The following is a 16710-nucleotide window of genomic DNA, read 5'->3' on the forward strand; positions in this document are numbered from 1 at the left end:
ATGGCAACAGGTGGTAAAATACTAGATGCCCTTAAGGATGAGTTCTGTGAATGTCCTATTTGTACTGAGGAATATGATGAAGAAAAACATGTACCAAGGCTTCTTCCATGTCAGCATTCTTTCTGCACTGAATGCCTTCAAAAGAGCATAAAAGGTGGAAAGCTCAATTGTTCCATATGTAAACGCAGTTATAAAGTAAAAGAAAAGGGTGTAGATTGTTTTCCAAAAGATCTTACGAAGCGAAGCTTGGGGGATGTATTACAAAGAATTAAAGCATCCTCTTGTTGTATTTGCAGCAGGATAGAAGGTATAAGATATGAATGTACATCCTGCAATATAAAAGTCTGTAAAAGCTGTTTCAAGGTCCGTAAATCAACTGAGTGCAAGCATCATCGATTGAAAGAAATATCTATGGATAGTAATAAAACCCCTGATTCATCTCTGGACTCTTTAGAGATGAGTGCGGAAAATATATGCAACCCACCATTTCATGAAAAAAATACATTGAAGTTTTACTGTAAAAACAAAGATTGTCGTAAACCAATTTGCGCCAATTGTACAACAAAAGATCACAAATATCATGACTGGGATGAAATAGATCTGTATTATAAAAAAGAAAAAGAAACAGTCCTTTCTCGTTTATCATTAGCTAAGGAGAAGATTGAAAAGGCAAAGGGTGTTTTATCATATATAAAGAAGGAAAACGAGAAAATTATGGAAAATGATAACACAGGAAAGGCGGCAATCCAAAATGAAAAACAGAATGGAATTGATTATCTTAATCAGGAAATAGAAGAATTGTGCCAAACAAGCACACAGATTGTCAAAGAGTACACCGAAACATTTGAAAAAAAGATGTCATTCTTAACGAATTTTATTGAGAACGCCCAGGAATGTTGTTCTATATCAGAAGAGCTACTAAAGGAAAGCAAAGTATCCTTTTTGTCCCTAGAAAAAACAATTTCTGAAAAGTTGGAAAAATTTGGAAAAGAATCTTTTCCTGAAGAGAAGTCAAATATTGACAGTGAATCTTTATTGCTTAAAGATGAATGTACCATTCTTAGAAAAAGAATTGAAAAAATGAAAGATCCATATCTAGAGATGGACGATAATTCCCTGTTTGAAATGACGCCAGAAGGACAGAATGACAGAGGTAATACAAATGATACCATATTAAAAATGGACTTCAGCAAGATTCAAATAAGAACAGATTTAGATATCAAAGCACACAAGCACGTGGTTTGGTTTATTCAATTTATTCATATTAAATCAATCTACATTTAATGTGTTATTTTTTACGAAAATATGTAAAATGTCTATATTCTGCATCTTCTTTTTATTAATATAAATTTATATGAATAGAATGTTGTCTTTTAATTGTTTTATTTATCAGTTAATTTGTTCTCCCAACTATGGTTGCATATTTCTGACCCCTGCATGCAAATTATTTTTAGATTTAGTTAACATTATACATAGCACGGTTATCATTCTCTGTCTTTTCCTTTGCCTAAGTTTTAAGCATATGTTATAAATATTCTTCTTTTCTTCATTTTTAAAAAATAAATGACATCAAATATTTCAGGAGTTCCCGTAGTAAGATTGAAAAAGATACCAAGAAAACATGAAAGTAGGTTATCATTTTCATCAAAAAAGTGTAAATAAATCATTTAATTTTTAGTAAAAAATTAATAAATTTGCTAGCTATGCATTTGCTTCTTTTATATATTTTGTTGTAGGAGTTAAATCTTTCCTCACAAAATCAACCTGGTTTATGATTAAAATACTGACAGGTTTGGCTGCAATATTGTTCATTATCAGAGAGTTCGATATATGGTGGGACCTACCATATTGTGAAGTGAAAAATTGTGATGGTAAGGAAATCATTTTAGTAAATATTAACGAAGAAGATATTATCTTTAGAATGCTTTAAGCTTATGAAGAGTAATTATTTCTATTCGGTCTTTAGTTAAAAATAGTTATTAAAACCATCGTTAGTATATTATCGGTCGTAGAATATTTAATACTAATTAATCCCTTAAATCAATAAACACTTCTACTAGTAAATGATTAAAAAATGGTTGCCAAAATTGTTGAGGACTTGTTTTGATATAATATTAAACATACAACATTTTTTAACAGATGTCAATATTCTCTGTGTATAATACACTGCAAAATCATAAAGCATCAATAGATATTGTATGAAAACAATTCGACTGAATGATAGATTGTTATTAAACAAAGTCACACGTCGACAATAGGGTTTGCAAAATGATCACTTAAAATTAGACTGCTGATATCCTCGTTTTATAACTTATTTGGTCAGTAGCTTGCCTCTTTTAAGAAATAAATTGACCGAGGGGCAAGGATTTAAAGAGGATATAGAACACAGGCCCCAGGAAATTCTAGATAGGAGTAAGCATTCCCTATTTACTGGATATACACGCTTTTAGCTCCATGAATTGCTCAAATGCACGTAATTTACCGTAAACAAATATTTAAAAAGTTCTGACGACTGGAAGGAAACAACTCACTTATTCTTTTTTTTCCTCACATAGTCGTTATAACGACCGTAGAAGTTACAAAATGCCGACTTAAAAAGAAATACATGTAAAATCAAATCATCAGTTAGTAGCATGTCTTGACAACCTGATCGTTCTGAGAGCAGGTTTTTGAGTAACGAACAAGTTGGGCTTCACCCGTTTTGCAAACTACCAGTATACCACGTTTCCAGTTATCATAGATGCCCTTGAACACTCTAAAAACTAGGTCTCTGTTGTCTGATCCAAGACACCTTTACATTTATTGTCTTTAATCCATCATCGTTATTTGTTTTGGTAATCAATTACAGACTTTAAGAAAAAAAATTCTGTGATGAGAGTGGTTCCACAAGAAGGATAATGACACTTTATCAAACTCTTTATAAACTTGTCATGAAACTCGTAAATTTACGAACCTTGTCATTGGTCATCTGCAAAATTATTCATTCTGATTGTACACAACAGTACTCTGAAGTTGACATCAAAAAGGTGCTTGAGTTTCTGATTGACAATATGTATGTGGGTTTAGGATACAATGTCTTCCAACACTTTATTGGAATTCCCATGGTTACCAATTGCACCCTGTTATTAGCAAACCTATTTTTGTATTCATATGAGGCAGAATTTATGCATGTCTTAAGCTTTAAAGGAGGCTAGGGGGTCAACAAATTAACCATTAGATACAACTTAATAGCTGTCAGCTATTATTTAGCAAAATAAGGAGGTAGAGTTTCAATACAAATCTAATTAATTGCCCTGTGATTTTCTAAAAAATAAAATCGGGGTAAAAAAATGAAAACTTATAAATTATTGAAATTCCATGCATAAAAATTATATAAAAAATTTTTCTCACATGCATTTCTAAATGCTAATCCTGACGTCATAAACATCTGCATTTTCCCGTATTTTCTTAAAATGTTGCAAAGGACACCAATTTTCAATGGAATTTTCTTTCAGAAAATATTGTCCATGGGCATCGCCCACAAAGATTTTGAGATATGTGATTTTCCAATGTATTTTTCACAACATATTCAAATATTAAAGTGAGCGACGGCTGTGGACACTATTTTCTTAAGGGAAAATTCCCCTTGAAATGGGTCATTTTAAGGCTTTTTCTGTTTGAAATAGAGAAATACATGAAATGAATGACGTCATATTTCCAGAATTGTACTCCTTCATGTCATATTCTTTCCTGATCATTCTCAGTCATAAACTCAACTTGTATTTAAGCCAGTCTCAGAACTTTTTTAAAACACTGAATTTTTTTAGGGCACAATAAAGCTAAAACCATACCTTTTTCTTTCGTACATTTGTTTTAAAATTTGATCATTTTTGTATATCCTTATATGGGGCTCTTCTTCTAAAGGAGATCAAAATAGTCTAAAAATGGCCACAATCGCGAAATCGTGAAATATGACAGGTTTAAAAAAAAAAACAAGAGGCCCAGGGGCCACAGCGCTCAACTGAGCACATCCGCTAGGAAAAAGCACATATCAGATCAGTACTAAATGTTTACTGAGGTTGGGGGGGGGGGGGGGGGGGGGGGGGGGGGGGGGAGGGGTCATGATTTGAACAAACTAGAATCTACACTACCTGAGAATGATTCCATATAAATATCACTAATCATGGCTTTGAAGTACTTGGAAAGAAGATTTCAAAAGGTTTCCCTATATATTCCTATGTAAAACTTTGGTCGACCATTTTGGCCCCACCCTAGCCCCGGGTGTCATGTTTTGAACAAATTTGAATCTACCCTACCTGAGGATAATTTCACGATATCATCTTTCCTGTCTCAATTGTTCTTAAGAAGATTTTTAAAGATTTTTCCTATATATTCCTATGTAAAACTTTATTCGTCCATTTTGGCCCAGCCTACCCCCGGGGGTCATGTTTTGAACAAACTTGAATCTACACTACCTGAGGATGATTCCACATAAGTTTCATTTTTCCTGGCCCAGTGATTCTTGAGAAGATTTGAAAGGATTTTTCATATATACTCCTATGTAAAACTTTGATCGGCCATTTTGGCCCCGCCCTACCCCTGGGGGTCATGTTTTGAACAAACTTGAATCTACATTACCTGAGGATGATTCCACATGAGTTCCATCTTTCCTGGCCCAGTGGTACTTGAGAAGAAGATTTTTAAAGATTTTTTTCTTATATATTCCTATGTTAAACTTTGATCGGCCATTTTGGCACTGGACCACCCTACTCCCGGGGGTTATGATTTGACAAACTTGAATCTACGCTACCTGAAGATGATCAATTCCACATGATTTTCATCTTTCCTGGTTCAGTGGTTCTTGAGAAGAAGATTTCTTAAAGATTTGTTCTATATATCTCCTATGTAAAACTTTGATCGGTCATTTTGGCCCCACCCTACCCCCAGGGGTCATACTCTGAACAAACTTGAATCTACACTACCTGAGGATGATTCCACATGAGTTCCATTTTTCCTGGCCCAGTGGTTCTTGAGAAGAAGATTTTTAAAGATTTTTCCTATATATTCCTATGTAAAACTTTGATCGGCCTTTTTGGCCCCACCCTACCCCCGGGGGTCATGATTTGAGCAAACTTGAATCTACACTACCTGAGAATGATTCCACATGAGTTTTATCTTTCCTGGTTCAGTCGTTCTTGAGAAGAAGATTTTTAAAGATTTTTCCTATATACTCCTATGTAAAACTTTGATCGGCCATTTTGGCCCCACCCTACCCCCGGGGGTCATGATTTGAACAAACTTGAATCTACACTACCTGAGGATTATTCCACATTAGTTTCATCTTTCTTGGCCCAGTGGTTCTTGAGAACAAGATTTTTTAAAAATGCCATTAATTTTTCTCTAATTCATAATTATCTCCCGTTGGAAAAGGGCGTGGCCCTTCATTTGAACAAACTTGAATCCCCCTTACACAAGAATACTTTGTAGCAAGTTTGGTTGAAATTGGCCCAGTGGTTCTTGAGAAGATGATGAAAATGTTAAAAGTTAACAACAAAAACGACGACAACAACGACGACGACGACAGACGAATTTTGATCAGAAAAGCTCACTTGAGCCTTCGGCTCAGGTGAGTTAAAAACGCCATACGCATGTGCCTTGGAAAAATGCAACACTAGTATAGTATACAGATTCTAAGCATATAAATACATTATACATTAATATTCTCATTTGATTCAATTTTGTTTTTGTATGTTGCAGAAGCTGTTCTATCATTCTCCGATAACTCAAATCATTCTTCATTTTGTCGGGCCAAAGATGGAAAAGTTGCATCCAGTCTTTCGATAAAGACTTTAGAACAGTCTTGTGGAAATCCGAATAAGCACTTTGTAGAAAATGGCGTTTTACTAAACAAATCTTTGAATTTTTCCGATGGTTACGATACTATGGATTTTAAAATTCGCTTAACAGATTTCTCTGAAGAAAGTAGAGGGGGGTCTCTTCTGTGGATTGGATTTTTACAAGCATCAACTTATAACAACGAAACTACAGAGATATTTGGATGGAAATTAATTCGATCAAAATATGAAGAAAGACTAGAAATGTTTAATGTCTTAAACACTAAAATTGCTAGCATAAGTGCTACATCACAGACAAAAATTATTTTGAAATATAGAATTCAAAAAGATAATTTAAGCAGAAGCATAAAAATTGCTAATTTGGAGACTAAGAAAATTCTTGATACATTTCACATACCGGAAAAACATCACCCTATTCTATTCGTATACTTCCAGTTTTCTGAAAAGTATCTTGTTAGGATATCAATTAAGTCCCTATCTAATAGAGTAGCATTCAATGCAGATTCAATATTTCCCAATGTGTATTTATCTAACAACAATAAAACTGCGCAAAATTACCTCAGTCCAAACCAAGCTGACATTGTGAGATCAAACTTAACACAAGATATAAAAATTCTCAACTGCGAAAAGCTTTGTGTTTTTCCATTTACTATTTCAATTCCACCTTTTTCTCTAAATGCAGATCATTGGTTTGATATATATTTCGGAAGTATAACTAGCACAGAAGAAATGCTTTTTCTGTCTGACGAAACGTGTACCTTGAGTTACATTCTCTACTATGTATTTGGTTACATCACAAAGTGTTTATCAGTAAACAAGAATTTAGTCGACTCTGAAATACCCAATTTAAATATTAATGGAACTTTTGATTGCGTTCTTATTATAGATAAAGAACATAATACGACAAATATTGATATAAACTCCTATAAATATAACTTACCTTTTCCAGGCCCTCTACGTCACCCGCAACCTGTCTTACGAATAAAAGTTCATACGGCAAACAGTATAACTATTTCGCTTTCGGATAAAAGAAAGTACCTCTATAAATTTTCAATTCTTAATGGATGCATTATATCAAAAATAGTGACATACCTATCAAATTTTGTAGAACTAAAGTTCCTTCTAGTAATATTATTATTTTTTATGACGTATAAATGTTTTTCTAAATGAATACATGCTAATTATCTATTGCGTAGTATTTTTATCGTTTTAAGATTGCATTGATATAAGAATTTTCTGTGTAAAACGTCAGTCAACATTCATCTTACATATTAATTGTATTTGTTGACTGGATTATTGTTTTGATCTACCATTGAATGTTTGTCAATCAAAGACTTGCTTAGTTTAAATTCCTTCATTTAAAGTTCAGTGTTGTTTAGAGAGCACAGGATGGTAATCGGAAGTAACATTAAAGGATGTGTAAATTATGCGATGCTCAGTTTGTTATATATTCGTCAGTGTTATATGTATTATTCTTCCAGCTTACCTTTTTCTTCGCTGTTTATAGTAAACTCTTTGTAACCAAAGTGATTTGTTAAAAATGTTTGTCTTTGTAATCTAGACTAATCAGTATAATTTCTTTTTCTTTACTGATACTATTACCGACAATAGAATTTAGTTAGTTTTGATATATACATGTATATATACAATATCTAAAATTGAGAAACAATCTTAGTTAAGTTTTTTCTTCTTAATATGAAATTTTAGACAGACAGTAAATTTAGTCTTGTAAGTCTTGCCAAGGATCAGAAAATAATCTTTGACGGAAATCTTCTTTGAAAAAAGATTTTGTTTAAAGTTCTTGACATTGTTGATAAGATGATGAGAAAACATGTATTCCAATCAAACTCTAAAAGTTTTTATATGTTTTTGAATTTAAGAATCCTTACAAGCAAAGATACATTGCGGGTTCCAGTAAATGTTTAACAAAGCCTCTTTCGTTACTCCTCACTAAGATATAAACAGTAGTAAAGGGGAAACTTCAAGAGTACTGTGAAACATTATATATTATATATAAGTGGTGCAAATCATATGCGAATACTAAATGAAATGCAAAGGAACTTTTGGACAATTTGAAATCACAAGATTTCATCAAAATCAATAGCTTAAAAACTTACGAATTTTCAACTATATACACAACCATTCCCCACGATAAATTAGAGTCCAGGCTTTTGAATATCATCGACAGCTGCTTTTTCAATAAAAACGTAACTCAACGATTTATTTACCTTGTCATTGATCATTTGCAAAATTATTTTGTTAAAACATTCTGATTGTACACACACAGGTACTCTGAAGTTGACATAAAAAAGGTGCTAGAATTTCTGATTGACAATATCTATGTATCTATGTGGTATTTGGAGATCAGGTCTTCCAACAATCTATTGGAATCCCCATGGGTACCAATTGCGAATTGTTATTAGCAGACATATTTTTGTATTCATATGAAGCAGAATTTTTTCAAAATCTTATGCATGAAAAGAAGAAAACACTTACAGTGGCTTTCAACTCAACATTTAGATATACCAACGGCCTACTGTCAATTAGCAATGAAAATTTCCATTCCAATGTCGATACAATACATGTATATCCTGGGGAGCTTGAGATAAAAGATACCACAGAGTCTGACACATCTGTTTCATACTTAGATATATTACTCGAAATAGACATTTATGGTAATCTGACAACCAACCTCCATAATAAACGTGATGACTTTTACTTTTCTGTCGTCAACTTCCCTTACTTATACAACAATATACCTTCCTCACCTTAATACGGAGTTTATGTATCTCAGTTGATTCGATAAGGAAAAACATGCTCTACGTATGAACAATTTCATAAGTTGATGAAACAAGTATTTCAGCAATCTCGTTAAAAGTCATCAAGTTCTATGGTCGATACAATGACCTTGTCAGCAAATACAATTGGTACTGTGTGCTTGAGCTCACTAAAAATAGCTCTTTTCAACTTTTTGCCATAACGTTTGAACCATAGGAGATAGGGACTTCATATTTGGTATGCATATTGCACTAATAAAGTTTTTTCAAACGACATCAAGGTCAATAACCTGGCGACCTTGACTGTGGCCTATATGCTAAAAATAGCTTTTTCGAATTTTGTTGCTTCCGGGCGCATAGTGTTTCACAAACACACATTGTTTTTCATTGCTTCGATGAAATAATTCTTTATTGATAAACAATAAAAATGATATTGTAATTTATTATACTTTTGTAAAATATTAGAAAATTAAAGTAATGAATAAAAGTTTTTAAAAATTTGCTTTTTACTGTGTCTTTATGGTTGTTTTTAGGTTAAATTAGTTTTTATTTTATTTCTCCTCAAATATTCATTAATTTATGATTTTATATTTCTAAAATAAATTGTTTGCATGAACAATCCCTAAGATGAACGTGCATAAGACATGGAATCAAAACGTATTGAGCTTTTAGATATGAAAAAAATACTAGTGCCTAAAATAGCTAATAACTTTTACAAGTTCTTAAGAAAAACGGTATTAGTAAATATTGTTTTGAAAACATTAATTATCACATTTTCAAATGACAACGATTTTTTAAACTCCTAATTTGATAGAACATCGTCATTATCACAGAACATGACAAAGATCCATGACAAGACCCACGATACATATGTTGCACGTCCTTTTTTGTCTACATTTAGGCATTCTAAATTCGTCATTTTGATACGTGTGGTACTTGCTTAATGAAATAATTTTATGATAATGCTACCCTATTTTCATCCTTGCAATCAAGGGGTCCTGGGGTTCCAGAGTCAACATGTTGCGTTGCACCAACGGCAACGTGATGATTCATGACTCCTGGCTTGCAAGGATGCCCTTTCTTATATACAACGAATTTATTTACTTTGTTTGATCACACTGAAAATTATATAAAGATATGTATCATGCATAGTACATGTATTTTTTTTTATTTGTCCTATGGATTCGTTATGAAAATTCTATAAAATGCTAAAATGAAATATTTTTTTGTGATTTTATGCTTTTTATCAATTTAAACCTTTAAATTTTGGATCACTTTAAAAGGGGTCATTTTTCAACGGCGGCCAATCTTTTATAGGACTCACATATAAAATAATGACACATGGGGCTCTTTTTCTACAAAAAATGATCTTTTTTCTACGGATGGGGGGTCATTTTCTGTAGTTGAAAAATGAACTTCCGGTCATTATTCGATGGTTATCATTATTCGACTTTAAACCGGAAATTAAAACTTAACTTATAAAATAGCCAGACGTTTAAATCGCATGGAAGTGGAATATGAATTATAGCACATGATTTTTTTCTGTAATAAGATTCTGCACTAATGATAAATGAATTTAGTGTTTAGGGATTGGTTGTGTCTTTGAATGTCTGCAGACTTTAATACAGAGGTGACAGGGGCTAATCGTGCACCTGATTTGCACTGAAGATACCAGAATTTCTTCGAAATACCCCTAACGAAAAATCCTATAGTGAAATAGATTTTTAACATTTTCGCAAAAACGTCAATAATTTGATGTTGGAAGTGTTGGAAGTCAGAGGATGATTTTTATCCCTCAACTTTAATATAGGAGTATGAAAATAATATCTAGGCCATTTGAATTAATTAATGCTTTCAAATTATGTACTTAAGTTTGTATAAGCACTTTTAAAAAAGAAACTTAATTGTCATTACAATTATAGATAATCAGATTTTAATCGCCCTAAAACACTTAATTTGCTTCTTGAAACACAGTCTATATATTAAGAAAAGTCAGCCCACTTCAGTAGAAATGTAAATGGATAAATACAGATTTTGCTGTTACCATAATAAGATAAAAATAATTTCAAAAATGAAACATATGGAAATAACGAACAGTATTATAGATCAAAAGTCCAGAAAATAAAACAAACTAGAGGTACAGTGAGCAATGAGCTCACTAAATGATACCACCGCCTCCCATAATGTCCATGTTTTGCTTTATATGTGTAAAGAGGAATAACTCGTCATACCAAATGTTATCCAGAAGCTTCTATATGTGACGTGATAGGTACATGTACGAATATAATGGCAATGTCCATGTTTTGCTATGGAAAATTTAAAATACGTGTCGAATATAAAAGTAAAATAGGAGGTGCACAATGGCAATATGTAATAAAGATTCTGTGGAAGTTTCATTGAATTTCACTCAGTAGTATAAGAGGGGTTGCGGATAAGAGATGGGTACCTCAAAGCGTAACAGACAGACGGACGGACGGAAATACCGATTACTATATACCCTCCCACTTTTCAAGCGGGGGGGGGTTATAAAAAATGCAGAGCAAACACTGACCTCCAAAACAGCAGAGCTGGGATCGGGTGCCATAGAGGAGTGAGCATCCCTTGATGACCGGTCACACCCGCCGTGTGCTCTTTGTTATGATAAGTAAAACTAGAGGTACTGTGAGCGATGAGCTCACTAAATGATACCCCCCGTCTCCCATATGGTTATAACTGGTGAAAAAGTCCATGTTTTCCTGTGGCCGGGAAACCCAAAATATGTGTCGGATCAAAAAGTAAAATAGGAGGTGCACAATGGCAATATGTAATAAAGATTCTGTGAAAGTTTCATCAAATTTCATTCAGTGGTATGAGAGGAGTTGCGGATAAGAGATGGGTACCCCAAAGCGTAACAGACGGACGGACGGACGGACGGACAGACAGACAGACGGACGGACGGACGGACGTACAGACGGACGGACGGAATTAACGATTACTATATACCCTCCCGCTTTTCAAGCGGGGGGTATAATAAAAAGTTAACGTATTCTTCCTTTGTTAAAAAAAGGAAATTAACGAATGCAACTACTAAAGGAAAAATACCTAATTCTGTAGGCATGTTATGTACATTTTCTCTGCAATGGTTGCAACCATTAATCCTGCTTAACAAACAAATGAAGAAACAAAAAAGAAGCAAAAACAAGAGGATCTATGAGCCTTATAGATCACTTGAGTATCATGCAACAACTTTCCAACAATCTAATTTGGTTCGTGATTTAAACCAAAGGCCATGGAATTCACAATTTAGAAAGAAGCACCATTGCTAATCAAAGCTATACACCTAACTTTCTTACTTTGACTACTTAAAACCCAAAGGCAGATTAGAGGAACAAAAAAAAATGCATTTCTACTAAATAATCAGTATACCCCACCCCATAGAAACCACTGACCTTGGGGATACATATTTGAAAGTTTTGTAAAAGGCATCTTTGCTCATCATAAATAGTCGATTAATACCAAAGAGCAGATTTCAAAGCATTAATTCATTTTCAGTATATAATCATTTGAACTCCCCCTCTCCTCCTCCCCCACTAACACCACGGTACCCCTGACCCAGGGGTCATGAAATACATCATATTAGAAGAGACAACCTTCCTTATATAACTATGTACATGATTCAGTGAGTTTAATACCCATGAGCTGGGGAGATTTTCAAAGAAGTAATGCAATTCACCATATAATTATTAGAGCCTCGTCATCACACCAAAATCCTTAAACAAGGGACAAGAAATTCACAAATTTGGAAAAGGCATCCTTCCTCATAATAACTATGTACATGGCTCATTGATTTAATTCCCAGGAGCAGAGGAAAAAGATTTTTTTTAGACATAATATTTTCACTATATATTCACGTACCTAGCACTAGACCCCTGACCCAGGCACTGTGAAATTCACAATATTGGAAGAGGCGCCATTATACATCATAACAATATACATAGTACAATGGCTTAATACCGAGAAGCAGAGGAGATCTTTTAAGAAATAATACATTTCACTATATATTCAACATAGTCCCACCCTAGCACCAGAACCCCTGATCCTCGGGGCATGAATTTCACAATTTTGGAAGAGGCCCTCTTCCTATCATAACTATGTGCATGTAAATGGTTAATTGGCTTAATACCCAGGAGCAGAGGAGAAGATAACCCCTGATCCTGGGGCCATGAATTTCTTCCCTCAAGCCCCAGGGGGAAGGGCAGGGATCATGAAATTCATAATTACAGTGCATTGTTCTCCTTTGCCCATACATGCTATATGCCAAAAATGGTTGAAATAGGTTGGGCAGTTCAGAGGAAAAATGTCCAAATGTTAACACACGACGCATGACGACGGACAAAAGCAGATAGCAATACATCACTTGAGTGACTCAGGTGACCTAAAACAGAAATATAAGTTTTAAAATTTTATTTTATCCATTCATTTGTAGTAATTAACATTAAAATTCTCAAACAATGGAAATGTTTATAAGCGTAAAAGAAATCTTTTAGTTATTTAATACTATGCCTGCAAACAATAACAGTTTTAAAAATTCCCTCCCTCTGCAAACAATTTTCAAATTTCAGACTACTAGTTACAGTAATGATTACCTAGAATGAAAATTCCTATGAAGGCATGTTTTCATATACATAATTTCAGATTTATATATTAGATATCATTTTGTCAAAAATGAAGTAAAATACTTTTTCATGTGCATATACGTATATCACAATATAATTTATTAATTTTAGGAAGAGGGGGCAAAAGTTTATACAAAAAAGTATTTGCCACAATAGATTTGATAATTTTCAGCAGAATAATTGTGATATTTAGAACAATTTTTTTTATCTTCAGGGCTTCAGTGTCACATGAGGTAAATCTACTGCTTCTCTTAACTCAACATGTAGAATCAAACAGGTTCTTGTTTATCACTTCCAAAAACAACTTAGATTAAGTTTTGTTAATCTCTGGTGACTTGATCCAGGGCTTCACATTTGGCCTATGCTGGCCACAAGCTCTTTGCAGTTGGGACATTTTTTCAGTTGCTTTGGGATGCATTCTTTAGACAACAGACACCCGCAGGGTTTTATCTTAAGCTTGGCAGCATCTTCTTTATACATTTGACATTTCGGTGGTGTAATGGGAGGTACTATTGGATTCCTGTTTAAATCAAATAAGTAATACTTTGATTATGTAGTTCAGTAGTTTGCCTTACTTATTGATTCGATTTTCAATCAAACATTCTGATATCCTGAATTTGCCATGCTCAACAACAATTTTTTTGACACTAAGTTTAAGATCTTAAGACGGTTCCCCTAAAACCATGAGATTTCTGCATGGTTATATTTTTAGTGTCTGTATAGAAGGGGGTTGTTTTTGACTCACAGATTTTCCTGTATGAGGTTCTGCACTCTCCCACTCCTTGACTGTGACATGGCGCCCTTTAGGGGCGTCTTCCCCTCATTGTTCCTTAGCCCCTTCTGTACGTTATGTTGGTTCAGCAGAGCCGCGATCTCCAGTTTCTCTCCCAGGGAGCTGTCTGTCTGTCCAGAGTCTGCCTTCTGCATCTATAAATATTTCATAATGTCACATATCATAGCCCGGTGTCTGATACCACCGTTATTGGAGATCTTGGAATTATATATTTGTTAAATGAATTCACTCACCGCGAGTGCTGGGGTTCTCTTTAGCACTTTTAAGATTTCTTTGGTTTTTCTTTTCTTTATAGCCTCCTTATACTGATCTCTCAGACCTGCATCTGCAGTTTTGATTCAATGTTGAATAATTCACCAATAAAATTTTAATTTCATTTTATAGTGCTTGATATATTTGTAACCAAATATTTATAATTCGGCCATGTCATTGGAGGAGGAAATATATTGTAAAAGCAAATGAAGCTTAACATTTAGAAGAATTAAGGTGGTATACCTGGTTCTTCACATGACCGTTCATCTGAAGAGCTTTGTGATCTCTGTTCATCAGGAGAGGGAGAGCAAGACCTAGGAGGGGTGCTCTGGGGTGTATGATCTGGGGTGCGCTGTGGTGTACGCTCTGGAGTGCATTGTTGGGTGGTGGTAGAACTTTCTACTAGATACTGTCTTCCTGTCACAGAACTCAAGAGGTCGTGGATTTCACGTTCCTCCTGAGGTGGTGGAACATCTTCATCTTTCTCTTCAGTGTCCTCTGACCGCTGTGGGGCTTCCTCCTCTTTAAATTCATCAGGACTACCACCAGATGGCGTCAGACACTCCGGGTTGAACTTAATCTGCTGGATCCCAAAGCTGACAATCACGTCCTCGTCTGAATCCACGCTCACAACTCGACCCTTCTTCCCCAGGAACTAAAATAAGATATAATATTAATTTGCATAATTTTTGGCAATGACCTGTTTTAAGCTTAAATCGAATGAAACACTTTATTGAAAAGAAAATTTTTAATAAACACAGTAAACTGATACCTATGTGTACCTTTTTCATGCTTTCCTGCCAAGGCCCATGTCCACTCTGAAGATGCTGTACACTTGTTGCATCATTTTCTACCTTCACGACTTGGTCCTTCACATACAGCTCTATCTGAAAATTACACTAAAGTGATTGATTTCACTGATCACTGATGTATTACCGTCTCATGCATCACAAGTTTGTTTTTACCTTGGCTAAAGCCATTTCAGGAAGAGTCCACTCTTTGCCGCTAAAATCCAAAGTGATTTGGTGTCCATCGACAAACAGCACTGATCCATTCTCTCCAATACACTGAAGAAAAAATGTGATAAAAGAAATGATTACAATAGGATTTATTCGTAAATCAGATATTTCATGAACTTAAATCTGATATTTTTTTTAATTCCAAGAAAGAAGCACGTGTTCACTGTACCTCTATGATTTTGTAATTCTCTATAATTCTCTCGTCCCAGTTTTTGGACTCTTTTAGAATCGCCTGGAGAGTATCTAGATCCACCCCTATCTTGACCTTGTCCCCTTTTTTCAGCCTCCCCTCCTCCTCATAAAGGGCCTTTGAAGCTCCCTCCTCTCTAACAGCTTGGTTTGGTTCAGGTCGGGACTGATCTGGCAATTCTGTTCCCAGATAATCAGATACATGTATCATTCAAAGAAAAAAATAATCAAAGAACTGTGCCATGTACTGTTGTGTAATACATGCCCAAATAAAGGGTTCGCCATCGTTTGAAATTTTACTGTGTTGCAGAGTTTACGCAAAGCACTAAAATTTCGCTGTTCTTTCGCGATCAAATTGAATCACTATTCATTATAATTACAAAAAAATACGTGCATACACTTTTTTTAACAATCACTATTCTCGTTATACAAATTGAAATTGTATGGTCGTACAGTGTACATATTGTTAAAAACAAAAACACATGTTCTGAAAAGCAGAGGAAAATCTGGTTGTTTCAGTCGAACTACTTGTTATTTTTGAAACTGAATTTGCCGAGATTTTTTGTCTGTTTTCTTGATCAAATTACCGAATTACAAAAAAAAAAAAAAAAGGAAGAAAGACAGAAATTTCAGAATAGTTAAATACTTTAAAGAGTTCCTGGAAAATTTGAAATAGTTAATTGACATCAATTGAATGACATCGGTACTATGTTACATGTATGTTTGATTTACAGTACCAAAACAATTCTAGAGCCGTTGCTCTATAGAAAAGACTTATTTAAATGCCTTTTTTAAAAAAATACAATTTACTTTTTAATGCAACTACCAATTAACCGTTACATGGAAATGTGAAAACAAGTTATTTTTCTTTGTTCCTTCGTGTAAAATTGTTTGTTCAAACTTTCAGTTACAGATAATTTATAAGTTTGAATTTTCTAATTATTACAGATCTTATTGTGTCGGCAAACCTTTTACTACGTTGCACGCATATTTGAATCGTTACTATGTCGGAGTAAAATTTATTGTGTCGAGAGCAACACAGTAAAAACAGCTCATGATGAGTCCTGCACATACTTAAACCAACTTTCTGTTGTGTGCTCTTAAATTTTTGTTGACATTATCTTTGTATCACGTATAAAGGCTTACTTTAACGAGGCCCGATCTAGTTGAAAATTACGAAAACGGAATGAT

At 34.2% G+C, this 16710-nt stretch overlaps 2 protein-coding genes across 2 annotated transcripts in view; one reads left to right on the top strand and one right to left on the bottom strand.

Annotated features, from left to right (window-relative positions):
- Nucleotides 1–13503, top strand: LOC134234764 (tripartite motif-containing protein 2-like). Its single transcript, XM_062716811.1, has 3 exons — nt 1–1153; nt 5737–6837; nt 13481–13503. The coding sequence occupies exons 1-3, from the start codon at nt 1–3 to the stop codon at nt 13501–13503; spliced, it is 2277 nt and encodes a 758-aa protein (XP_062572795.1).
- The window catches only part of LOC134234762 (uncharacterized), a gene marked incomplete at its 5' end in the record, with an annotated part of 16566 nt that continues 12984 nt past the window's right edge, over nt 13129–16710 (bottom strand). The window contains 7 exons of the mRNA XM_062716806.1: nt 13129–13786; nt 14012–14193; nt 14293–14384; nt 14555–14966; nt 15094–15198; nt 15277–15378; nt 15500–15699. Of these exons, the coding sequence (XP_062572790.1) occupies nt 13615–13786; nt 14012–14193; nt 14293–14384; nt 14555–14966; nt 15094–15198; nt 15277–15378; nt 15500–15699 (1265 nt within the window). The remainder of the gene's footprint in view (nt 13787–14011; nt 14194–14292; nt 14385–14554; nt 14967–15093; nt 15199–15276; nt 15379–15499; nt 15700–16710) is intronic.

Source organism: Saccostrea cucullata, unplaced genomic scaffold (genome assembly GCF_032062105.1).
Source record: "Saccostrea cucullata isolate Sc308-1 unplaced genomic scaffold, CSIRO_AGI_Scuc_v1 ctg6261, whole genome shotgun sequence".
Lineage (NCBI taxonomy): Eukaryota > Metazoa > Mollusca > Bivalvia > Ostreida > Ostreidae > Saccostrea > Saccostrea cuccullata.

Coding starts and splice junctions, on each gene's coding strand:
- LOC134234764 (XM_062716811.1), top strand. CDS start 1: ATGGCAACAGGTGGTAAAATACTAGATGCCCTTAAGGATGAGTTCTGT. Junction 1,154..5,736: donor AGAAGGACAGAATGACAGAG/GTAATACAAATG, acceptor TGTATGTTGCAG/AAGCTGTTCTATCATTCTCC. Junction 6,838..13,480: donor AAAAGTTCATACGGCAAACA/GTATAACTATTT, acceptor TTTTATCTTCAG/GGCTTCAGTGTCACATGAGG.